At 40.4% G+C, this 26,480-nt stretch overlaps 1 protein-coding gene across 2 annotated transcripts in view; it reads left to right on the top strand.

The window, feature by feature from the left end:
* LOC133424230 (DENN domain-containing protein 2A-like) overlaps positions 1-14,659 on the top strand; it is a 30,662-nt gene extending 16,003 nt beyond the window's left edge. For both annotated transcript variants that reach the window (XM_061714718.1, XM_061714717.1), the window contains exons 14-20: positions 11,790-11,938; positions 12,459-12,636; positions 12,731-12,772; positions 12,879-12,987; positions 13,844-14,113; positions 14,225-14,311; positions 14,405-14,659. In XM_061714718.1, the coding sequence (XP_061570702.1) occupies positions 11,790-11,938; positions 12,459-12,636; positions 12,731-12,772; positions 12,879-12,987; positions 13,844-14,113; positions 14,225-14,311; positions 14,405-14,436 (867 nt within the window). In that variant the 3' untranslated portion in view covers positions 14,437-14,659. The remainder of the gene's footprint in view (positions 1-11,789; positions 11,939-12,458; positions 12,637-12,730; positions 12,773-12,878; positions 12,988-13,843; positions 14,114-14,224; positions 14,312-14,404) is intronic.
* Positions 14,660-26,480: the final 11,821 nt, after the last annotated feature.

A 26,480-nucleotide genomic window follows, 5' to 3' on the forward strand; every position in this document is an offset into this window, starting at 1 on the left:
TGAACCAAAACATCCCAGTTTCACCCATGAGAGATGACTTTCTCACTGTGACGTCAGCATAAGCGAAGATTAAAACCCGATTGTCACTTGACTTTTTGAAAAATGTGACTCAGTTTCCTCTTTTTTGGTTCTCATTGTGTTTGCTTGTATTCTCTCAGTTCAACTTTCCCTCTTTCTCTGATAAACCTCACATATTTGTCTTAAGTTGGGATTTTTTCAGAACTCACATCAGAAAGTATCAGACAAATTCACTGAAGGGTAGTTGTAACAAATTTTATAATAAGTGGCTTCCCTTTCTTACATTCTTCCACTCTCTCCAGTCCCTGCCTCCTGATTGACGGATCCCCCCTCTCTCTCTTCTTTCATTCCATTCTTTGTTCCTCCTTTTTATCTATTTATTTACTTTTCCTTTGTTTTTGGGGTTCATTTTTCTTTGTTAGGGCCCGAGCACTGAAAGTGCGAGGACCCTATTGTATCTGTGATGTTTATTAGGGCCCGAGCACTGAAAGTGCGAGGACCCTATTGTATCTGTGATGTTTATTATTATTATTATTATTATTATTATTATTATTATTCTCGCCGTAAATAAATTGCCTTTTTGGAGGCCTTAAAATGCTCCAAAACTCACCAAATTTTGCACACGCTTCCAGAGTCGCGTAAAATTACGTATTTTATGGGCGACAGGCATGGGTCAAAAAGGATTAGGCTCTATAGCGCCACCTATTTTATGTTTTTGAAGAGCCCCATAATATGGTTAGACTTACAGCAATGTCCTTTATGTGTCTATTATATCAGACAAAGCCCTACAAAAAAGTCTCTTGGACCCATGCTCTAAGTTACACAGGAAGTCCGGCATTTTGAACAGAAAATGTCATTTTTCATGAATTATGGTCATTTCCAGGCCTCGTACTTTAACGAACTCCTCCTAGAGATTTTATCAGATTGGCTCACAACTTGGTTTGTACAATCTAGACACATGGCCGACGCTAAATTGCGAAGCTTTTACGTTTTTAGCAGAGGGCTTGACCGTAGTCATCCGGCGAAGTTTGGGGTCATTTTTAAGGCTCGCCATGAAACATCAATTGGCTGTAATTCAGCAATACATGATTTGATGTGGTTGAAAACGTATGTGCATGATTGTAGGCTGAGCCTGAAGACATCTATGGTGGAATATTCAGGATCGGTTGTAGCGCCACCTGTTGGCACCAGGAATTGTCATGTCTTGTAGTATGCATCTGTGCTCCAAGCGAGATGAGTGTATTGATCTCAAAGCTGGTCACTTTAATAGGTAAGACATTGACGATGACTGACAGAGAAACCTGTACGTTTTTCTCAAAAGGTGTCTTTGTTAGAGGTAGTCATTTTTCGGTGTCTCGCCATGAACATAAAAGTTGTTTTAACTTTCAAATATTTGGTCCAAATTGACCCAAAATCCGTACATTTAATCAGGCTTCCATTCTGAACAAGTGGATATGACAATCTTGGATGAACTCACTCACTTTTTTCAAAATATGAACTAATCTCCAAATAAATTATAATTTTGTCATGCAATGTCCAATCAACTTCCAACTTTGCAAATATGTTATTTATTGTGATATAAAAACAATGTCGATTTGAGCAGTTTAGATCAAACAGGCGATTTTTACTGATTTTTTCTGGTTTGAATTGAAAGCTGAGTTTTCATCCCTGTGAGAAGTGCAGCTCTCACACTGGAGAGGGAGGCGGGGCTGAGTTTTCCCTGCAGTCGGCTCTGACTTTTTTTCTAAGTTAGAGAGTCGGGCCAGGCCAATCAGAGGCCACTTAGGCCAGCAGCTTGTGAGTAGGGCAAGATGATTGGTTTGTTCCGATTAACACCCGCCCCAACAGCCCGTATCAACCAGCGTGGAGGAAGGTGTGTGCGTCTGTGCGTGTGTGCGTGTGTGTATGTGTTTAGCAGAGAGGAGACGCGCTCGACATGAAGCTGAGCTCGTTCCAAAGATAAAGTAAGTTAACTTGAAATTAAAATAAGGATTTAGATTTTAAAATGACTGATTTACAAGACACTTCATTATAATTATTATTTACTGATTTTGAAAGTTATTCTTGCAACAAATGGGATATATAATCAGTAGGACTACTCGAGTTGAGGGGGGGGTGAGGGGGGATGGCATCCCCCCTGAAATAAAAACGGTCCAAATCATCCCCCCAGTAAAACTGTCATCCCCTCTTTCCATCCCTTATGTCATTTCATCAATGAATGTGGTTTTACTGCTATTTCAACAGTCCGGACGCCGTCCTCCGCGGACCCAGGCACTTCTATTTTAACCAGCGCAGCGTTACTTTATGGCATTTGTTCAGCAGACCTTACAGACCAATTGCATACGAGTTAAGCCATCCCACGTGATGCTGCTCAGCCAATCAGATCTGTGTAAACAGCATGACTGGGTCAATGACGTGACGCCTATATTTTCTGAAAAAAACTTTTTTTTTTCGATTCAAAAAAGGTTTAAATGGATATAAAAATATCATATATATGACCTACCTGTCCCACATATGGACTCACTTGAATTTTACAAAATATACTAGTTACTTGGGATTTTGTTGTTGTTTTAAGCGTCAAAATGTCATGTGGTGCGACCGTCCAACCAGGACTCTGGTTTTGAAAACTTTTTTTGAGATCACTAATGTATTTAAATCAATCTTCTGCTCAATCTGGCATGGCATCTGGCGCGACCATTAAAAAAACAACCATTTTTGTAAAATACTGAAAACTTGTACAAAAAAAAGATGTCAAGATGTTAAGGAAATTAATTTATTTTAATATGAATCATGGTTGTACCACATTACCCTTTTTAAGGCTAGTGCCAATTCATCTTGACAAAAAACTCAATTAGAAATTTTTTATATGAATTTATGTGTACACAATATTCTTAATGTTTGAACTACTGCAATAGATTTTTTATTTATTTATTATGATGCATTATGATGTTCTGGACCTCCGCTTAAGTACATTTTCTCTGACTGGACCTAAAGTTTTAGTTGAATACCCCTGATTTAGAGTCATCACCAGAAAAATAACACCAGAAAAATAACTTATTTGACAATTTTCACCTGTTTCAAGTAAATTTTAACTTGAAATAAGTAAAAAAAAATCTGCCAGTGGGACAAGATTTATATTCTCATTATTAGCAAAAAAAATGTTGTGGGATAATACCAGATTCAAGTGACAAAGAAAAAATACACATTAAAGGAACAATAATTGATCAATAATTGATCAACTTTTTTGATCAGATAGGCTGTAATATCATCATGGCCAGCAGAAGAAGTTTTAAGGTTCTTAATATCAAGTACCTCCAAAGGCTTTATTGGTTCAAAATGATTTAAAGAGGGATAACCTTGATTTATAGAGCTTGTTTTTCCTTATAGCGAATTTCCTAAGTTCTATATGGTTTGTTAAGGTTTTCAGAGCTTCTTTTATCTTTATAAATAAGATAAAGGTTGTGTTTAGAATTGCACTGTGTGGCACGAAGCTTTCATCCATCCAGTGTGCTGTTAAACTTAAAAGTAAAAACGTTTTACTACCTCCTCGAAACACTGACTTTGCAAGTATTGCAAGTTGCAGTCGCATGTGCTGGCTGAGGTAATGTGACAAAATTCCATATCGCAGATCCTTTAGCTCGCTCCATTTTGAAAAGTGTAGACTTCCGCACGGCGTGCTGACATTACGTGACTAGCGTGTGACAACACTCACAGAGCACACATAGAATTAGAATTGAATAGATCTGCTCCTATGGATTGGCCCATTGTTACCGATACCCGATCTAGGTTTGTTTTCAATATCGATCCCGAAACAAAAATACAAATATCAGATCGGTGCATCCCTAATAGTGATGTTTCTTTTTCCATATGAAATTAAAATGTATTCTATTCATTTCTTTTATAATCTTTGGTGGGGTTACAAGAGAGTATGCTGGATAGATTAACCTGGATAATGATTCAATTTTGGTTAACAATTTTTTTCAGAGGTTTTCAGAGCTTCCTTTATCTTCCTTTATCGGTACACACCTGTATCATGTAACAACTTAAAGAAAAGTCTCTTGGCGCCATGGCCGAAACCCAACAGGAAGTCGGCCATTTTGAACATTTTGAATTAATCGTGTAATTTTGGCGCAATTTATGCCATTTCTTCGGTCATTAATGCGGCCCGAACCGTAACGTGCACCCAGGTGTGTTATACATCAAAACGTGCGTCTCCATCCTCCGACACCACGCATTACTTTTCTCTTTCAAAAGCATTACCGTGGCGACGCTAGACGGCAAAAAGCGCGCCCACCCTTCATCTGATTGGTTCAGACAGAAAAAACTTTGCGCCTCAAGCCCCATAATACGGTTTGATGTACATGAACGAAAATCGGTACACACCTGTATCATGTCGCAACTTAAAGAAAAGCCAGGCCTGTCGATACATTTGATATTTCATGGTTTGCATTAATGGGCGTGGCCTAACGGCTCAACAGCGCCCACTAGAATACTTTTCTCTGCCATAACTTTTGAAAGGTTTGACATAAAGAGTCGTGGGTGGTGTCATGGGACTAGGTATTGAGTCCTTGACCATAATTGGCGAAAATGAGCCCCGCCCCTCCTTCTGATTGGTTGTCCCTATTTCCTGCTATAACATTTGAATGTTTTGACATAGGAAGTTGTGGGTGGTGTCATGGGATTCTGTAATGAGTCCTTGAGCTTCTTTGACCTTAATTAGCCCCGCCCTTTCTTCTGATTGGTTGTCCCGATTTTCTGCTATAACTTTTGAATGGTTTGACATAGGAAGTCGTAAGTGTCATTTCTGATATGCTTATGGGGGGCGGTGGCCGTGAGTGCGAGGGCCCGTTCATCGCTGCTTGCAGCTTTAATTATTATTATTATTATTCTCGCCGTAAATAAATTGCCTTTTTGGAGGCCTTAAAATGCTCGAAAACTCACCAAATTTTGCACACGCTTCCAGAGTCGCGTAAAATTACGTATTTTATGGGCGACAGGCATGGGTCCACAAGAATGGGCTCTATAGCGCCACCTATTTTATGTTTTTTGACGAGCCCCACAATATGGTTTGACCTACAGCAATGTCCTTTATGTGTCTATTATATCTGACAAAGCCCTACAAAAAAGTCTCTTGGACCCATGCTCTAAGTTACACAGGAAGTCCGGCATTTTGAACAGAAAATGTCATTTTTTATGAATTCTGATCATTTCTAGGCCTCGTACTTTAACGAACTCCTCCTAGAGATTTTATCCGATTGGCTCACAACTTGGTTTGTACAATCTAGACACATGGCCGACGCTAAATTGCGAAGCTTTTAAGTTTCTGCCAGAGGGCTTGACCGTAGTGATCCGGCGAAGTTTGAGGTCATTTTTAAGCTTCGCCATCAAACATCAATTGGCTGTAATTCAGCAATAAATTATTTTATGTGGCCGAAAACGTATGTGCATGATTGTAGACTGAGCCTGAAGACATCTATGGTGGAATATTCAGGATCGGTTGTAGCGCCACCTGTTGGCACCAGGAATTGTCATGTCTTTTAGTATGCATCTGTGCTCCAAGCGAGATCAGTTTATTGATCTCAAAGTTGGTCAGATAATAGGTAAGACATTGACGATGACTGACAGAGAAAACTGTAAGTTCTTATCAAAGGGCGTCGCTGTCAGAGGTTGTCAAATTTCGGTGTCTCGCCATGAACATAAAAGTTGTTGTAACTTAAACATAATTGGTCAGAATCAACCCAAAATCAATTCATGTAATCAGGCTTCCATTCTGAACAAGTGGATATGACAATCTTGGATGAACTCCATAGCGCCACCTTTTGGTCAGGTATATATTTTTCATCAAATTATGTGCTGTAATGGCTGTTTCGTTCATCCAATCTTAATCCAATCGATACATATGATTGTCAGTAGGTTCCTTGTTGACCGTGTCGCGTATTGTGGCCGTAATTTGAAAGGAATTGGCATTTTTATGTCACTCTGTATTTCTGGTAAAATATTAATTAAAAATCAGAGATTTTGTGTAAGGAAAATTAAATGGCAGTTTCAGATAGCTTACAACAGGACTAAAAAATCATACACTGGAACATATTGTTTTTGAAGAACTCCGTCACTCTAAAAATTAAAAAAATGAACTAATAACATAAAAAGCTATGTCTTTGTCACAAAATGTCAAAATTGACATCCGACTTCATAGATATGTTGTTTACTACAATGAGAAAATATCATGTGATTTCTATAAAAGTATGTGTAATTCTGGATTTTTAATGAATATTTTTGTGTGATCAGGCTGTGTCTCAGTCAGATCCTGAGAGAGGAGAGGGGAGGGGCTGAGCTCCCGCAGGGGGAGGGGGGGGGGGGGGGGGGGGGGCTGATCTTCAGCGCGGCCGCCATCTTGGGGAGGGTGCCGATCGATGCGCCCGCCATCTTGGACAGGGCATCATTTGCTTAGTGCATAGTTTCTATGGACTGCAATCATCCATAACTCCCAGACTTTTTACCCGATTTTCACACAGTTTGGTTTGTTACAAACGGCAGAGATGTAGTTATGATACAGGATGCTGTCACACGTTAAAAATACGTACATTTATTCTGAAAGACTTTGTATTATGCTCTTTTACAAAGACATATGTTTTTTGTATAAATTGTATAAGGAAATAAGTTTGATTGTTTATTTGAATTTATTTTAAGAGGAGAGGAGTGTGTTGTTGTATTTATATATATTTATTTATTTAGTTGAGAGTGAGAGTGACCTCATGCAAATATCTGAGATTAATTCCAATATCTGCTCAACAAACCACTTGCTCAGAAGTTGTTGTCTGTGTTTTGAAATATGTATACACTGTTGACATCCCACTTGCATTGGTTGTCGCTGTCTTGCCTGTCTCACTCACTGGTTTTTTTTTTTGTTTGAGTCATTTTTCTTTATTTTCTATTATTATCATAGCCTGTAATTCCTGTATATAATCGAATTGAATCAATGTATTTTACAATTAGCTGTGATGTACAATAATTGTCATTAAAACCGATAATATTCCTATTTGTTTTAATTGAAATGAGAGAAAAACATTTAATTTTATTAAAATAGAAAAATAATATTTATAGCTTATAGGCTATAAAAATAATGTTAATTAAAGCAGTATATAAATACCATGTTATAGCTATCTGTTTCTGGTTATTTTCATATAAAAGTACGTTTTTCAATGTTTATAATTATTCATAAGTATGCAGTGTTATAACTACATCTCTGACGTTCACCCTGCCAACACAGGAAAGATGAAATCCCATGAAAATCTGCAGGGTCTGCTCGCCCCCACCCTTACAGAGTCCCCCCGTGTCATGTGGTTTCTGTGAGGCCGTTTAGATTTGTGCATTTTCTTTACGTCACCAAAATGCACACCACCCCTCGGTCTCCTCCGCTGCTGAAACCACGCCCACCACCAGCTCAGTCCGCTCCAGCTGCAGCCAGTGTTTAGCAGCCGTGGCTGCTGAACAGTGAGGGAGAGTTAAGATGAGGTTTTGCATGGACATTTACCCTTATAAAAGGATCAGATCCCACAGCACGGACCCGGTAACTGACAGGAGTCAGCGGTAAGTTCAGGTTTTTTTTATGTAATTTATATCATAGACATATATAAAGGCTAGATGACTCACGGCGGAGTCTCCAGCGTCGTTCACCCGCGGCCATCTTGCCACAGGAGACTCTCTGGTGCGCATGCGTGCGCTATAGTTGTTGCTGTTGGAGGGTGAGTGGTCTGTACAGACAAAAATACTCATAACTTGCTGAAATCTTGACGGATTTACAAACGGACTGGTTCATCATAAACGTCATTAACGTGGGTATGATTCGGGATGCTTGGACATGTTGAAATTGTATCTCTTCGTTGCGAAAAACGACCTAATCATGCAGCATATACAATAGTTGTGTATCACCACTAACTAACGTTAACGTTACCTGCCCAAGTTATCAAGGGTGACCACCAATACTCAAGTTGTAAAAAAAAAAAATCAGGGGGGATGGTGGATTTTATCATATGGGGACAGATAATTTGTGCTGATTACAAATAATATAATATATTACAAATAATAGCAGTGACCAAAACACCTGCAGAAATACTGCAGGAATGACATAGCAGCAGTTAAATGCAGCCTTCTGTAAGCTTTAAATATCCACTGGGCTTACATCAAATACATCAAAACACAACAATAAAAAACAGTTTTCTGAACTTATCAATATGACTCTGTCCTTCACAGGATAAGTAAAATGGATCACTGCAAAAACTAAATCTTAACAAGAATATTTGTCTTATTTCTAGTTAAAATGTCTCATTTTAGTAAAAAAATCTGATTACACTTAATGGATAGAGGTGTGTATATATATATATATATATATATATATATATATATATATATATATATATATATATATATATATATATATATATATATAGACACACATATGTAATGTAATGTCATGACGTAAATACATCATAATGTAATAATATATTAATATGTTATGTCATATGAATACATGTTATATGGTAATAATATGTGTATATATATATATATATATATATATATTTATATATATATATATATGGTAATAATATATATATGTTATAATGTAACTATAAATATTACTAAGAATACTATAGAAATATTGATTAAATATGAAAACCATGTCATGGCTATCTGTTTATGGTTATTTTCATATAAAAGTACTTTTTTCAATGTTTATAATTATTCACAAGTATGCAGTGTCATAACTACATCTCTGACGTTCATGACAAACCAAACTGTTTGAAAATCTGTTGAGAATTGAGCAAGTTAAGGTTGTTTAAGCAGTACATGCTCCATTGAACACAATGTTATTCTGAGCGAGTTCTCCTGTGGCAAGATGGCCGCCGTGTGGCGACGTCGCTCTCCATTGGCAGCAGCGCGGACGAGTCATCTAGCCTTTATATATGTCTATGATTTATATTTATATGATCTTTGCATGGGCTAAGTATTTGGCTTAGCTCCGGAGCCGCATACGGACCGGACCGTCGAGGAACTCCGGGCTCGGAGGTCCGAACCCGGGGGTCCGAACCCGGAGGTCCGAACCCGGGGGTCCGAACCCGGGGGCTCCGGGGGACCGGTGTTGTGCCGGATTCAGCCCCCCTGCCGTGAAAAGCCCCCCCTCGTCATACTTTCCCACAATCACAGTCACAGATAACAAAAATCGGGTAAATGGTTATTGATGTCATTAATTAATAGCCTGCTTATTGTGTTGTCTTCCATAATATTTGTAAATATATACTTAGGAGTTTAAATCCATAATAAGTAGACCAAGAAAAAAAACACACTGACACTTCAATATATTTATATATACACACTCACATGAACACATACTTAGGAGTTTATATTATATGTATTTACAAATGTTATGGTTGGTTTGCGCGCGCAGCTCCCGCGGGGGGAGGGGCTGATGTTCAGCGCGGCCGCCATCTTGGTCGAGGCGCCGCATTGACTGCCTGAGAACGTCGGGCGTGGCCGCCATCTTGGATCGGTATCACTTTCACTCTAGTGCGTTCACTTCTATTGTCAGACATGTAGCTATGATACAGGATGCTTGATGTACGTTAAATATGCAAGCTTTCATGCTAAAATACGTTCTGCAGGTAGTCACACTTCAGGTATACACACATATATATATATGTATGTATGTATGTATGTATGTATGTATGTATGTATGTATGTATGTATGTATGTATGTATGTATGTATGTATGTATGTATGTATGTATGTATGTATGTATGTATGTATGTATGTATGTATGTATGTATGTATGTATATATATATATATATATATATACATGCACACACACACACACACACGCACACACACAATACAAAATACAGTATAGCATATTAATGAATGTATTAATATATTTGAATAACAGACATAACAAACTTTAAAACAAAAACATAACGGAAAAAAAAGAAAAATTTGGAAGGAGTGTGTGTGTGAGGAATTGTATATTAGTGTTATAAATTAAATTATATAATAATGCAATCGCTATGATATATAATTTTACAATATAATACAGTCAAAAATATATGAAATGAAGCAACATACAATATAATAATACAATATGCTATATTACTGGGTACGCTAATATGATATAACAACATGTAATATAATATGGTATAAAAGATTAATATAATATCATACATTCTGGACCATGAGATACAGCTGTACTGTATGATCGTCGTTCATTTGAGTGATCTGATTTTAACTACTATCCTCTCATCTGTACCGCCATGATTGTCTCTGTATGTGTCTTTCTTTCTTTCTTTCTTTCTTTCTTTCTTTCTTTCTTTCTTTCTTTCTTTCTTTCTTTCTTTCTTTCTTTCTTTCTTTCTTTCTTTCTTTCTTTCTTTCTTTCTTTCTTTCTTTCTTTCTTTCTTTCTTTCTTTCTTTCTTTCTTTCTTTCTTTCTTTCTTTCTTTCTTTCTTTCTTTCTTTCGACGAAAGGAGGGCCTTTTTTCCCCCCTAAACGGCCCAAAAAGTCACCAAATTTTGCACGCAAGCCAGGCATGGTGAAAAATGTGATATTTAAAGGTTTGCATTAATGGGCGTGGTAAAATGGCTCAACAGCGCCCCCTTGAAAACTTTGTGCCTCAAGTCACACAATACGGTTTGACGTAATACGGCCCGAACCGTAACGTGCACCCAGGTGTGTTATACAACAAAATGTGCGTCTCCATTTTCCGACACCACGCATTACTTTTCTCTTTCAAAAGTGTTACCGTGGCGACGCTAGACGGCAAAAAGCGCGCCCACCCTTCATCTGATTGGTTCAGACAGAAAAAACTTTGCGCCTCAAGCCCCATAATACGGTTTGACGTACATGAACAAAAATCGGTACACACCTGTATCATGTCGCTACTTAAAGAAAAGCCAGGCCTGTCGATAAATTTGATATTTCATGGTTTGCATTAATGGCTCAACTTTTGAATGGTTTGACATAGGAAGTTGTGGGTGGTGTCATGGGACTCGGTATAGAGTCCTTGACCATAATTGGCGAAAATTAGCCCCGCCCCTTCTTCTGATTGGTTGTCCCTATTTTCTGCTATAACTTTTGAATGGTTTGACATAGAGAGTCGTGGCTGGTGTCATCACATTCTGTATGGAGTCCTTGACCTTCATTGGCCTGAATTAGCCCCGCCCCTTCTTCTGATTGGTTGTCCCTTTTTTCTGCTATAACTTTTGAATGGTTTTACATAGGAAGTCGTGGGTGGTGTCTTTTCTGATATGCTTATGGGGGGCGGTGGCCATGAGTGCGAGGGCCCGTTCATCGCTGCTTGCAGCTTTAATTTTTTTTTGTTTTTTTTAACTCTCCCCCTTTTTATTAATCTATTTTTTAATTTATACTGTGCAGTTTTGTTACTTAAATATTACTTAGAATAATTGTCATGTATTTGTCATTTTGTGTGGATTTTTTGTTAAAAAAAAGAAAAAACAAAAAAAAAAAAGAAAGTATCAGACAAAGACAAATAAACATGCGTTTTAGGCTGATCGGCGCTTGTAAATTGTTGGTAGGTGTGAGCGTGAAGGTACAGGGTCGTGGTCCTGTGATGGACTGGTGACCTTTGACCCTCCTCCTTGCTCCATGACACCTCCAACAGACTCTCAGTCCTCCCTGAGTAGGACGACGCATGTTCTTGTGCTTGGATTAATAAATGGGATGTAAGATGGGATAAAATGTTCTGTATCCACTCATTTTTCAGGTGATGGAGCTGTGTCGACCCTCCGACTCCCGCCTGGAGCACGTGGACTTTGAATGTCTGTTCTCCTGTTTGAGTCTGCGCTTGCTCCTCAGGGTGTTTGGCTCCCTGCTGCTGGAACGACGGGTCATTTTCACGGCAGACAAGCTCAGGTCAGTCACCTCAGTGGGTCAATCCACCCCCCCACGCTCTTTTGAACATGAGGTTACACTGAACATCCTCTTTGGGCTGTTTTTGTAATCATGGAGAGAAAAAGCACCAGGGACGTGTAAAACGTGAAGTCAGATATAACGCGGGTGGTCCGGACCTACATTTCAGAATAAACTTAAGGCATCTCAAGGATTCGGGGGATCATGCCAGAGAGATATTTTTAAGGACAGTGCGGAGTGGCTGTTGCTCTGCTGAGGAAAGCCAGTGGGAGTCGGAGAGAGCGGTCACAGTTGTAAAGGACAAGGATGATGTCAGTAAAGCAAGTATGTAGCCCAGCTTCTCTCCCTGGGAAAGGTCTCTTCAGGGAGAAGTCAGAGCTGTGTTTAGACAACATCTCCCTCATGTGGTGACAGAGAGCAACCTCTCCTCTCCTTCATTTTCATGCGTTTCCTCGTCAATTTTAAACTGAAAAACGGTACTAAAACTAGCTTTCCACTGATTTTACTCTCTCTTCCTCCACAGTACTCTCTCCCAGTGCTGCCATGCTGTCGTGGCGCTACTTTACCCGTTCGTCTGGCAGCACACTTACATCCCCGTGCTTCCCTCAGCTATGCTGGACATCGTCTGCACCCCGACGCCCTTCATCGTCGGCCTGCTGTCCAGCTCCCTGCCTCAGCTCACCGAGCTTCCTCTGGAGGAGGTCAGACCAAACTCATGTAGTCACACACGGAGAAATGTAACTATGAACAAACAGGGATGTGATTTATATCAATAAAATGTTTTTCTTTATTCAGGTTCTCGTTGTGGATCTTGGTAATAGCCGATTTCTCAGACAGGTTGGCCGTTTCTTCAATTTTTCCTTGTTTTTAAGGTTCATCATTAATATGAACGGACTTTAATCCAAACAGAAATCCATTAACTTCCCTGTTTCCGCACTTTTAGTTGGATGATGAGGACTCAATCCTGCCGTTCAAGCTCCAGTCCGCTCTGGAAGTTGTTCTGGAGAGGAGACGAGAACTTGCTCACGAGCGAGGAGGCAACACACCCAGCGGTGAGAGCAAACACGTCTAGGGCTGGGGATCGATTCAAATATCAAGAATCGATTCGATTCCGATTTTTAAGATTCAGAATCGATTATCACGATCCGATTCGATTCGATCCGATATTGATTTGGGTTACTGTTAATAAAACTGTTTTTTCAGCTGTTGCATGAATTATATGACTGTGTAGTTATGCAACATATTACTACTAGTATTATATTGAGATTCAACAGCAAGTATTGCAGCTAATGATGCTGTAAGGACCAATCACCTCCCAGAATGCTGATAGAACTGCTTTCAGAAACATCATGTGGGTCAGAATTATCAAACAGATCCAGGGCAGCAAACAGAGGACGAAAGAAATCGCTTTTATTTTTTCCCCATTTATGAGAATTTGGTTTTTAACATTTATGCAAATGTAACCCCAAGACAGTATATAAAGCAAAGAAATATAGACAATTTATGCAATTATAACTGAAAGCTTTAATGTTTTCATACCTTTAAACATATTTAAAGGCAAAAACATGGCACCAGTTATTCTCGTGTCCAACAAAACATTACTTTTTTTGGGCATAAACAAAAAAATAACCAAAAGTTGTAATGTAATGATGAAATTTTTTTTTTTTTTTTTTTTTTTTTTAATCAATCTTTAGACATATGAATTAGGAATTAATATGAGAATCGATTTAAAATCGGAGAATCGATTTTTTTCAACACAGGCCTAAAAACGTCCCTCACAGACCGTAACGTGAGGCTCTGTGAGGCCTTGCAGCTGTATGACGCTCCCAAAGTACAAACATGCACATAAACGGTTCATGGAAGTCCGTCCGCACTCAGACGCTGGTTGAAGTTGTCTCATCTCCCCAGACTCTGGCCACCTGAGCACCGTCGTCTCCGAGGCCTTCGTCCGATTCTTCGTGGAGCTGGTCGGCCACTACCCGCTCTTCATCACCGGCGAGCGGGAAGACGGCTACTCCTCCTCATCCTCCTCCCCGGGTCACTGCTCGTTCCGGCGCGACGGTTTTCGGAAAGCGATCCCATCCAAGACCGTGCGGCGCTTCTTGGAGGTCTTCATGGAGACGCAGATGTTTGGCTGGTTCATCCAGGAAAGGGAGCTCCACAGGCAGGCGCTGAGAGGTACTGAGGACTTACCGTCAGGGAATTTCAGGCTTTCTTGATACACTTGGACATAAAAAACACGCTCTGATTGACCCAACACTTCCTTTTCTTCCCTGTCCTGAACCACAGGCCTGTTTGAAGTGAGAGTGCAGGAATATCTGGACTCCATCCACGAGAACGAGCACCGGAGGGTCAACAGATTCCTCAAAGGCCTGGGTACGACTTGTCACCAACACACAGACCATCAAAGTTGTCTCATTCTTATTTTAAACCATTCTTGTTTGTTTTTTTTTTTTTCTGTCTCTCCAGGAAACAAAATGAAGTTTCTTTCCAAGAAATAACACGACAGTAGTTGCAAGAGGGCGGTGCGGTGGCGTGGTGGTTAGCGCTGTCGTCTCGCAGCAAGAACGGTCCCGGGTTTGGATCTCAGATGACGTGTTTCGGGGGGGAATTTGCATGTTTTCCTCATCCCTCCTCGTGTTTTCTCCCACAGCCCAAAAATATTAGACTGACTGAAGGTCTTAAGTGAACCAAAGATACAAATTTGCGTGGTTGTTTGAGTGTCCTGGCTATCCATGACTGAACTAGCATAGAAAACAGATTTATGGAATAAGTACTTCTGAAAATTGGAGGCATGTTTAAAGGAAAACCCCCAAGACAAGTAAATACTTGTTTTCCTGCTGACCCAAGTTCAGCATCATAATCTGATGGCTTTCTCAGAGAACCTCCTGCTTCTTCATACTTGTCAGTTCGTGCTTTTGCTCCGAGACTTGAGAGGTATCACTTCTTAACAGACGTCTGGACTTGATGATATCCAGACTGACATGGTCATGGCTCTGCTGAGTGACAAGTTGTTCACACTAGAAGAAGATGCTGACGTACAAGTATGCCCCACAAATGGAGAACACTCGAGCTTTATGGACTAAGAGCATGTTTTAGGTCCTCCCTGATTGATTTTTAAAAGACAACAAGAATCACAAACATGGACAGCAGTGATTTTTCATGTTTTTATGTCTTTCTGATTTGGTAATTTGGGTGCAGTAAACATTTGTATACAGTTAAGCATCACAGTCCACAGTCACGGAGTAGTTGTTTTCTAAACCAGCAGGGGGCAGTAGTGTTTCTCTGATTTCTCAGACTACCTGATCTTGAGCCTGCAAGAGGACAAACTGGCTTCTCGGCTTGGAAATGCCTCAGTACTTCTTTAACCATAACAATGACAACACCACGAGTCCTTTGAACGCTCTCTGCGTTTGATGTGGTCAGATACCGTCTTGATGTCTTAGTGTATATTTTCCCCCGTCAAAACAAATGCCCATATGTCACAAAGCCATCGCGACGCATGTTTAGAGTTTGGATCTCATCTTTGGAAATGTATTTTCTACCCATCCTCCTATTTACAGACGTTGAATGATGAAATTACTCTACGGTGAATAAAAGACATATCCAATGACTCCCCGGGTTATTTTGTATTTTTTTTTTTGCAGTGGGGGTTTTGTTTCACACAGGAAACTACCGACGGGATTGTGTTCAGTCAGCATTTGTGCAGCAGCTTTGCTGTGGGAGTAGTCGACATAGCACCCGTTTACCAACCAGTTGCTGCCGTGTTTGTGTATTTGGAGGTATTTGGCCTCTTTTTTTTTTCTTTTTTTTTTACAACAAAAGAGCCTTGGTTCAGGGTTGGTGGCAGCTTTACTTTTCTGGTCTCTGAGTCATGGAAACAAAGCTGATATTTAGCCCACAAGGAGGAAAAGCACATCTTTGTCAGCAGGAAAACATAACACAGGTGCAGGGCAGAGCATAGTAGTCTATTGTCTGAGGAGTGGCGAGCACAGTCAGCGCCCCGCAGGCTGGAGGCCCTCGAGACTGGAAGCCTGGATATGTCAGATTCACACAAATCTGCCGAGTCATTCACTGCCGGTAGACACAGACGATCAACCATCTTACACAGGTATTACAGATTAATACTTGGCATTTAAAGTAGTAGTAGTAGTCCCAGTAGCACTCAGGAGGAGATTATATTAAGATGAGCCCACAGCGTTTTTCTAATTCTCAGTCACCATCACGGGGGTGCTGGCTGATTCTCATTAAACCCAAATTAAACTCCAACGGGAAAAAGAGAAATAGCACCAAACTCAGTCTATGATCCAACCATGCCTAACTTCAATTTTTCAGCTATTTCTAATATAGGAGACAATTGTCATGGCTTCTTGTGTACGCCCACATGTTTAGCTCAGTAGCTCCCCCTACAGGTGTGGAGGTCGGGTTGTTATTACGATGTGGTTCAAGATTTACTCTCGTTTGGTCTCTTGCTAGGTCAGTGTTCGTGTTCTGTTCTGTCATGGCGTTTTTGAGTCTCTGACGTCCACTCTACTGCTGTGAGCTAGTTTTATCGTTGTCGATGCGTGACATGGTGCTGTGAGGCGATGAGCCGTGAGTTCCACTCTGATTTCATCCGGGCCACATCAGCATTATGGTTAGTGTGAAAGGAATAGGTTCTTTTTTTTTTCTTTTTTTTTTTGTAATCATTTTGCATACTCCCCTCTGCATTTAACTGTCAATCAAACACATGAATTCCTCAGAGGTGTAGAAAACACTGGACAGACATACAGGACTGTCTCAGAAAATTAGAATATTGTGATAAAGTCCTTTATTTTCTGTAATGCAATTAAAAAAACAAAAATGTCATACATTCTGGATTCATTACAAATCAACAGAAATATTTCAAGCCTTTTATTATTTTAATATTGCTGATTATGGTTTACAGTTTAAGATTAAGATTCCCAGAATATTCTAATTTTTGAGATAGGATATTTGAGTTTTCTTAAGCTGTAAGCCATGATCAGCAATATTAAAATAATAAAAGGCTTGCAATATTTCAGTTGATTTGTAATGAATCCAGAATGTATGACATTTTTGCATTACAGAAAATAAAGGACTTTATCACAATATTCTAATTTTCTGAGACAGTCCTGTAAAGTGTTGCTAAACACATCACGAACAAAGCTTATCTCTATCAGGCTGAAACCTGTTTTTTCTTTAGTCTATCTTCCTTCTCTTTTCATAAGGTTTTCTTTTTTTTTCCCCCTATCCATGACTTTCCTGCAAACGCGAAGTAGGACATCTCTTAATTTGAGATGCTGCCATCCAGAGAGTAGACCTCATCACGGTGCAGGTACTGAGGATTCATTTTGGGACATGAAGTGATGGTTCATGTGAGTCTTTAAAATAGAACAGAATTGTACTTTAAGTACATAAATGTCCGTGCATGTTCCCACGGGCCTGATAAAATGAGGTGGTGGGTTGGATTTGGCCCGTGGGACTTGAGATTGATTGTCTGCGATAAGCAATTCTCACAAGATTTGACCGATATGGGAATCCAAATTTGCTTTGGGGGATAGCTGATATCAGGGACAGGGAGAGGCAAAGGCTAGATGATTTAAGAGTTAATCAAATATTACTTTAAATGTATTTAAAATGTATCTTTTAACAGAAAAGAAGTGCTGCTTTAAATACCCATGAGCAACTGTTGTCATTTATTTCACTCTGATCTGATTAGTTCTATGTTTAAAAAGGTTTTAACACACACTTTAAAACTTAAAACAAAAAAAATGCATGAAAACATCCTGTTTCTGCTGGTCTTGGTCATTTAGCCTCATGTTGTCCGCTTCATGTGTATATCAGCTCTCATTATTTAAATACATGCATCAATATTGAAATCATGTCTACGATATCTAAATCAATATAATTCACTGTAATGTGGCACGGCCATCTGACATAAACTTACTACTCCACATATCAGCCAATTTGTTCAACAGGTAAGTTAAGATGTCGTGAGTATGAAAGGTTCATGGCGTATTTCTCCTAATCTTGATGTGATTTAGACGTTGATAAAACTTCCACTTTCTAAAACTGGGGAGCAGAACTCTAATACGAGGACAGGAGACATCTAATGAGTGTAAAAGCTCAATATTTCCCATGAAGCACCAATAAATTAGCTAGCACTAGCAAGCTTTTTGCAGGTTTCACTATTGCGAGAGCGCCGTACCGAGGTAGAGATGACTGTTCAGTAGGAGATAACACTTCATATCAGTACAATATAACTTCATCATGGAAAAATAATGTTAAATTAGCTTTGATATTATCATTATTACGGCGCTGATACGATATTGCGTTACCAGTGTAAGCTGTTTTATAGGGACTGCTATAAAACTTTACCCTTCTTCACTATATGACTTCTAAAACTGAACCGTGTCATAAAAACAAATGGAAAACATGCATCAGTCCTGAAAAGTGTCATTTTGTCATTTTACTTTGATATTTCTACAGAACTTAGTGCTTATTCTTAGCAAGCAAAAAGGTAACTTTGAGACAGTTTTGAAAGAGAGTAAATAAAGAAAATATGGGCACATCTTCAAGCTTGGACAGCGAGGTTGAAATAAGAAAGTAAGAGTTGGATGGATAAATGAAAATGCACATCTACCACTTCATGCAGTTTTACTATGAACTGCTGACTGATAATTACATGAAATTAAAAGAACAAATTCAGTGTAAAATGGCGTCCAGTTAGAAGTGGAATCGCACATCTTTTGGAAAATGGTGGTGAAAGTCAGTTGAAAGACACATGGACTTCTACAGCTGGGCCGCTGCCGCAGCGAGGGGTCGGGAGCCGCATGAACGCGCGTTCAGCCGAGCTGTCGCCGCGTAACAAATGTTTAAATCATACCACAGCTTCCTATCTGGCTCCCAAGGTGGGAACGCTGCGGCGCTGCAGAACAGGAGTCATCTCAGGAAGATGAATGGATGTGGTAAGAGCACTGACGGCTGCTGAAATGTTTGCTCAGCTCAACTCAGCTCGCTAAGGCGCTCAGAGTTTTTATTGCAGTGTGTTGGTGCAGATGCATGAAACCCCAAACCTAAAATGTCACATACTGTTTTGCTGCTAAACACCTGGCTGCAGTTCAAAACAACTGGCCTGTTGGTGAAGAGGTAATTATGATTTTGATTAATCTCAGCCAGCGACGGTTGACCCCCAAAGGCTTGACATCCTGTGCTGCTATACTTCCACGCCAAACCACCCAGTGGATAGATCCCTCATCACAGCAAACACAAATGGCCCGTGCTCTCAGTCACAGAGAGAGAGCTCTTATCTGCCACTTAGAAACAACAATACCTTGTTGAAACTCTAATCTTCTCCTGCAAAGTGCTTTTCTCAGGTGCCTGTTACCTGACTAGATTCCACCTTTCAGAGATGCTAAGCAGTGATAAACCCACTCGAAAGCACGCTACCTGCAAGTGAGGACTTGTCCGTACGCATGGATATGACATAAAATCATGCGAAACGTCATGGCTCATTAAAAACCAGCCAGCAACTAAATGCATTAACTCTCTCTAGAGGTTTATTGGCCTCCTTTCAGCCCTTGTAACACTTGCATTTTAAAGTCCTGTGGGGTTGCCTCCACTAATTATGTGATTTATGGTCTAATTTATGGAGGCATGTAGGTGTGGCAACTAAGTAGCAAATGCCATCAATCAAAATAAAAAGTGTAAGGTCATCTTCTGTCGTTTTGTTTCGCTTTTCATTTAACTTTCACACCCAAAGCCCTCAAGCAAGACACTATTTTGGTGAAAATGACAACAACAACAACAAAAAGCAGGGGCCCATGGTGCTTAAAACTCCCAAGTAGGCACAAGATGCAAGTTTTTTTATTCCCCGCAACATAAATGTCGTACCACAAGCTCATCCAAAGCACCACCTCAAATGAATTCAACTCGCCTCTAGGAAATGCAGAAGTGTGAGAATAAGAAAGCAGGAAACAGACGAGGAATCAGGAGTTTAATGTACGAGGAAGACGGGTTGCGAGACTCCCGAACATGCACCATCTTGTTTTGTGGAGCTGCAGGTGCAGTGACCAGCTGCAGCCCTGCCAAGCATGCCAGGGGTCTGAATCATCCCCCTCCTCCCCTGCAGAGGAGGAGCCATCAAAGCAAATGGAGAGTAAAACAGCCAAGCAGAAGGACGGGGGAGAAGAGAGGTGAATTAAATGGGCGAATACGTAAACTGGAGGAGCAAAAAAGGGGAAAGAAAGGTGCTAAATCTGTTATAGCAAACCACGGGATTGCAAACCAGAAGCCGGGGGAGAAGTAGAAGTGGGCGGTGGCAGTGAAGAGACTCCTGGACACCCCAAGTGGGGTCTTGTGTGTCTCACGGCCTGCTTCTCTCCCTCTAATCTGAATATTGCTGCAGGAATTTTGAATCTTGAAATGAGAAAACGCATGAGGTTCATATCAAAAAAGAGGAAGAAAAGACGATGAGTGGGTGTGGGCGGGGCGGGGGGGGCCGGAGAAGCTCAGGCCACACACATAGATTTCCAGGCCTCAGGGTGAGTCAGTCAGGCCTGTCTGCATGCGGTCTCTTGTATGTGTCCAAGTTTATCCACACCACTACACCGCCATTTGTAAAGGCAGCCGATGACAAGGGTTAAAATCCTCCTCTCTTCCACTCCACCGGTCCACTCGCTCTCATTCATCAGTTACGGAGGGGCCTTTTAAGAGGTCATACCCCCAATTAAAAAAGAAGAAGAAAAAAAAAGGAGTCCTATCGCCACATCATTTCTCTGCTGAGCACGGAGACGAGTCTGTCTGGAGCCTGCAGAGAAGACATGGACAAACATAGTCATGCACACATGGACCCGTTGGTCTGGAGTCTTTGTCAGGCTCCTTCCAGGGTGGTCCGGTCTATAAGTGTCAGAACACAGACTCTTCCCTTCATGAGGAACATATGCATGGACTTCCAGTAACGTCTGCATGTCTTTCAGTAGGGAATATGTGCTCCCTGGATCTGTTGTGCAGCACAACACTTTTATGACTAAACCTGGAACGTCGTGACGGCTGGAGAAATGAATAACTGTTATTAAGTCGCACAACCACACAAAGACGCCGTGGTGCAGGTGGAAAATATATCTATACGAGCCACGTCTCTCTTCCTCTACGAATTAAGATTAAGCTTTAAAGTGGCACTAAGGAGTATTTTCTTGTGAATGTATCAGTTTCAATTTCATTTGAAGGGATTTTTGATTATAATAATATGATTATAGAAGGTCTTGGAGTTATGAAACCTCCGAAAATCAACTAACATTTAACCTTTATTATTGTGCAGTTATTTATTTTTAAAAATAAGGAACATAAGAAGAAAAAGATGGCTTTATTACGTTCGCCGGTGACTCAGTAGTTTGTAGATCCACTTTTAGCAGCAATAACTTGAAGTAATCGTTTCCTGTATGACTTTATCTGCCTCTCACATCATTTTGGAGGAATTTGACACTTTTTTTAAAGAATATTTCTGCAGTTCATTGAGGTTTTTTGCTCATGTGCACATCTCTTAAGGCAGGGGTATTCAACTAGATTTGGTCGGCCGGGGGCCACATCTGCAAAAGGACTGTATGGAGAGGGCCGCACAATTTGAAAATGTGGAGGTTTTCAAAATGTATTTTGCACTCAATGACGAAGACTTATGTAAATATAAGTTCATTTTGAAACCATGCATTGTGCAAACTTAATGAAGTTGATATTGACCTACTTTTAATAAAACACGCCATAATGACAAAGCACCACTTTCCACCAAGATTTCCTTATTTGAATATTATATTAAGCATTGAGCACAACCATTTTAGTCCATAGTAGCCAGTTATAAAAATATTATTAAAAAAAACAAATTTTTATTTTTTTTTTTCAACAAACACCCCCTTTTTTGAAATATGACCAGGGGCCACATAAAAGCTCCTGGCGGGCCGCATGTGGCCCGTGGGCCGCCAATTGAATATCCCTGTCTTAAGGTCTGACTACTGCATTTAAATTGGGACTTTCCAAAATGTAGTTTGTTTGTTTTTTAGATGTTCTGTTGTGGATTTGCTGATGTTCTTCGGATCTTCATCCTGCTGCATGACCCGGTTTAGACCAGGCTTTAGCTGTGAGATGGCCTCACATGACCTCTAGAATACTATGTTATACAGACAATAACTGCACGACTCCCAGGTCCTGTGGCTGTGAAACAACCCTTATCGTCACCCCCCCCCCCCCCGCCGCTGTTTTTGACACTGGGTATGAGGTGTTTCTGCTGAAAGGCTGTGTTTGGTTTTCCCCAAACATGGGACAGGATATTATGAAAACAACTTAATTTGGCCTCATTTGTCTGAAGAACATGATTTTAGCAGTCTTGTGGTTTGTTCACTTGCACATTTTGCAAACCTCAAACTTTCTCACTGTTGAATGCTGAACAACAATTTGTTCGGAAATGGTTTTATAACGTTTTCAAGATTGATTCTTCTCTGAGAGCGGTGCTTATTTCTTTCCCGCTTGGTATTGTATCCACCCCCAACAATTCTGCTTTCCTGGAGGTTTCCATACCTTCACATGATCGATTCATGCACCTGACTGCAATTTACGCTCCTCAATCCTGTGGATTTTGGGCCCCATGAAAATAATATTTACAGAATCTTCTTTTTGATACTACATACAAATATGCATTTTAATGGTATTTTTGACAATCATCACCATATTTGTAAAAGAAGAACAACATGACAGTTGACATATACAGTAGGGGAGGAACTGAGTGCTCTGAATAGTCTGTGACAAACTGCCGGTGTGCTACCTAATCCAGTAGGAGTGAATTGTTTTACATAAATAGAGGGGTGTCCTGCAGGCGTTGATGTTTCTGAAACAAATAAAGTTATTGTTACCAGGACATTGAAAATAAAACATTTGTGATAATAACTTAGTGTCATTATTTTTTCTGTCTTATCATTTCATTATAATTGGGGGCCTCTCTGGGCCCCCCCTCAATCATGGGCCCCTAGAATCTTCACCCCCCTTTTCGAGGCCCCAGCTTAGTATTAACTGGCAGGATTTATTTTTTCTTTTTTGGCCTTTTTTTTTGTTATGTGTTGTGGTTTGTTAAATGCAGAGCACAATCACATTATTTTATTATGTTTTATACAAAAAAAAGTCAAATAAAATCAGAGATGGACTTACTTTATGCATGCGACTACTTCCGTCTTATAGAGTGGAGATAATGGCACAAGTGAGTAAGAAGTAAGTAATGATAACATAACAGAGTAACAGTGCAAGACACAGAGCAAGAGTATGTTTTGGACAGCGTTGTAAAAGTGGCTGAGCCTCCACACCTACAGGGACCCCTGAGGTAACCATAGCTAAAGCTACTATGAACTGCCTTAAATTAAGCCATTATCTTAATCTTAATCTTTATCCGTAGACTCTCCCACTGGCTGACTTTTATTTACAAATCCATTTTGGGACGTCTCCCTACATATTTGTACGTGCACATGTGTAGAAACGTCAGCCATTATGGCCTGCGCTCACAGAACTTTATCCAGATGCAGGTCCCGAGAGCCAGAGCTGAACTGGGTAAAAAGGCGTTCCAGTTTTCTGCCCCCGTCAACCTGGAATGATGCGCAGAAGGACCTGAAATTGGTTGAGCTTGTATCCTTGGGTAAATTCAAATCCATTTTAAAAGACAGAGAAATTAGCTCTCTCGGTTCTTGCGACTGCCCCGTTGTGTAAATTTTACCATTGTTTTACTATTGTTTCCCCGGAATGTGTGACTGACTGTCTGTGTTCGTATGTATGTATTGTTGTATTGTTTTTATGCTGCCATTTTGGCCAGGTCACTCTTGAAAAAGAGGTTTTAATCTCAATGAGTTTTTTACCTGGTTAAATAAAGGATATATATATCTTTTCCTGAGGCCAACCATGCATTTACATCTCCGTATACATCATTTTAGCATTTATGTGTAAGTGTGTAAGAAAACCTGCGTTGCCTATGCAAAAATAACTAGATTTCACATCTATGACAACTGTGCCGGCAGTGAGTTTATTTCTACCATATCAGGTAAAATTATAAAAAGCAACACATTTATGCATAAATAAGGGTTTAGTGTCTTGACTGACAGCTCACATAGTTTATGGATAGCCATCATCGGTTTAGGTACTTTGTGTATTCTTGTATATACCGTCCTTGTGTCAAATGTCTCTTACATGGTCACACCAGACAGATTTGAACAGAATGGCTGCAAAATAAGGATAATATCGCAGTTTAGCATGAGCTAAGCCATGCTAAAATACCTAACTTTCAGTAGCTGAACTAATGTGGTTGTGTTCAGTTTGCCAGACAAGGCACCCTGAAGGAGGAGGAGAAAAGAAGTTTCAATGGCACTTTTCAGAATCACAGGGGTTTTGTCTGGTTCTTCTTATACAGTCCATAATGGACAGTTGCATTCCTGTCCGTGCACAACTTTAGTTTCGTGCTGTCTCTTGCCACATGGACTTTCTGTAATTCACAATGTGGCTGCACAACATCCCCATTGTCCTGCAAAGTCTGACATCTGTCTAAGGGATAATCTGGGTGAAATGTGATACAGTTACACCTGCGATGGCACTCCAGTGCATATTTACAGTTTATATCATGACATGAAACAGCTTAAAACACACAGTAACATATGGTTTTCACATTAACATCATAGCTATGTTCGATCGTATTTAGTATTTACATTTTTGTGGGTTCAACTATCAGCTCGGCTGTTATCTTCCCATTTGTGTCCGTAATTAGCTTTATTTCTTCAATAAATAAGATCTGCCCAACATAAATTCTGTTATCTTGTTCGTAACTGTTTTAACCGCTGTAATTAAGTGTGTGTTTTTAAAATGAGGCCTAACGTTCAGGCACGCACAGATGACTGAGTGTGTTGAGAGAAAGCTGCAATTTGCAGAGAGGGATATTTACTTGACATCTGTCGCTGGCTGTGAGTTATGTTGCCACGAGGAAGTACGCCCATGTAAATGGGCTCTGTCTTTAGGCTGTCAATCATCCAGTCAACACTCTGCGTATTTATCCCTGCGGTTTATGAGTGCTTATCTCTCTGTGGTCATGTTTCCCCCGGGCTTTTGTGTCCAAGATGAGCTCCACTAAGGTGTGGGATGTTTTTTTTACTCGTGTTTTGCTCCTAGTAGAGTAAATCTACTACATAGCAGCAGTGGTTTCCTAGCAACCCGTAAAACGTTTCACAGCTTCCACAGACCTCATGTCAAGCTGCTCTTCAGTTCCCGGAGATATACAGGACATTCCTTTGGTCCAAAACGTTGTATCTTTACTGTAATACACACCGGCTTCTGCTGAACTCCGCTTAAGGACTGGACGCATGCTGTGATGAAAAAGACATGTATCTGCTTTATTCTGGTCCTTTTCACTTTTCCACTTCAGCTCATCTCCGCATTGATTTGTGCTCCAACATCTGGAAACTCTGAAAAAGGTAACGGGGGGACTTCTTCCACTGGTGGAGATGACAGATGGTAAAGAGTCGATTATTGAAGGTTAGGGAACAGGTCTGTGCCACAAAGTCTTGTGACAAAGTCTGGAGATTTAAATTAAAACAAAAAAAAAAAGTCCTTGACAGTAAAAATCCCAGAGTCCGAGACATTCAACATGAATTCACGTCACGTGGTTTGAGAAGTTCAGAGACGGGAGACAAAGGACCACTAAAAATTGGCAGGAAGCATTCCCAAACACATGGCAAAGAGATTGAAATCTGTAGCATTAAAAAAGGACGTGTGTGTGTGCGTGTGTGTGTGTGTGTGTGTGTGTGACAAAGGAAAGAGTATTTGTGCTTGTGTTGCTCTTTCTGAGTCCCTCGAGTACACATTTGATAAAGGTCCAGAGATCATCTGAGCTGCTAAAACAAATGACTCCACAGTGATTTGGAAATTTAAATAGAGAACGGTAATATCAAACCCACAGACTCCCTAAATGGAGACACATACTGTGTATATGTGGGTAAATGGAAAAGCACAAGGCCAAAAAAGTCCACTCCAGACATTACAAGTTTCCATTCTTTGAAACATTCGCTAGAAAACAAAAACAGATTTTTTCTTTCTTCTTGCTCGGCTTGTTGGAACGATCGTATTTCCTCGTAGTTTGCGTACTTCGGTTGCCCAGGGTAGCAGGCCTTAATCTGGGGTAGGCTTTTATTTCTAATTCCCGCTGTTATGAAACTGCCTTCGCACTCGGCGACTTTAAGCCTGATTTAAGTGAGCAGTCAGTGCTCACCAGCTGGTACCGGGGGCAACATCTGGAAACTGAATTGCCCTTCTGGTGGGGATGTCTGTCGACAGACCGAGCCCCAACACTGGCCTCAGACAGCCCCGGGCCAAGCTGGTCGCGGGTTTGGCCGTCTGCTGTGGGTGAGACACCTTCACCCCAAAACCACTCAAGACAAACCTGGAAGGATATTTGGCTCATGGTTGCAGTCCAACCGCTTTTGCTGTTAATTGTTATTGTTTAAGCCACCTCGCCGGGTCGAGGCTGGGTTAGTCA

The sequence above is a fragment of the Cololabis saira genome, chromosome 23, assembly GCF_033807715.1.
Source record: "Cololabis saira isolate AMF1-May2022 chromosome 23, fColSai1.1, whole genome shotgun sequence".
In the NCBI taxonomy this organism is placed as follows: domain Eukaryota; kingdom Metazoa; phylum Chordata; class Actinopteri; order Beloniformes; family Belonidae; genus Cololabis; species Cololabis saira.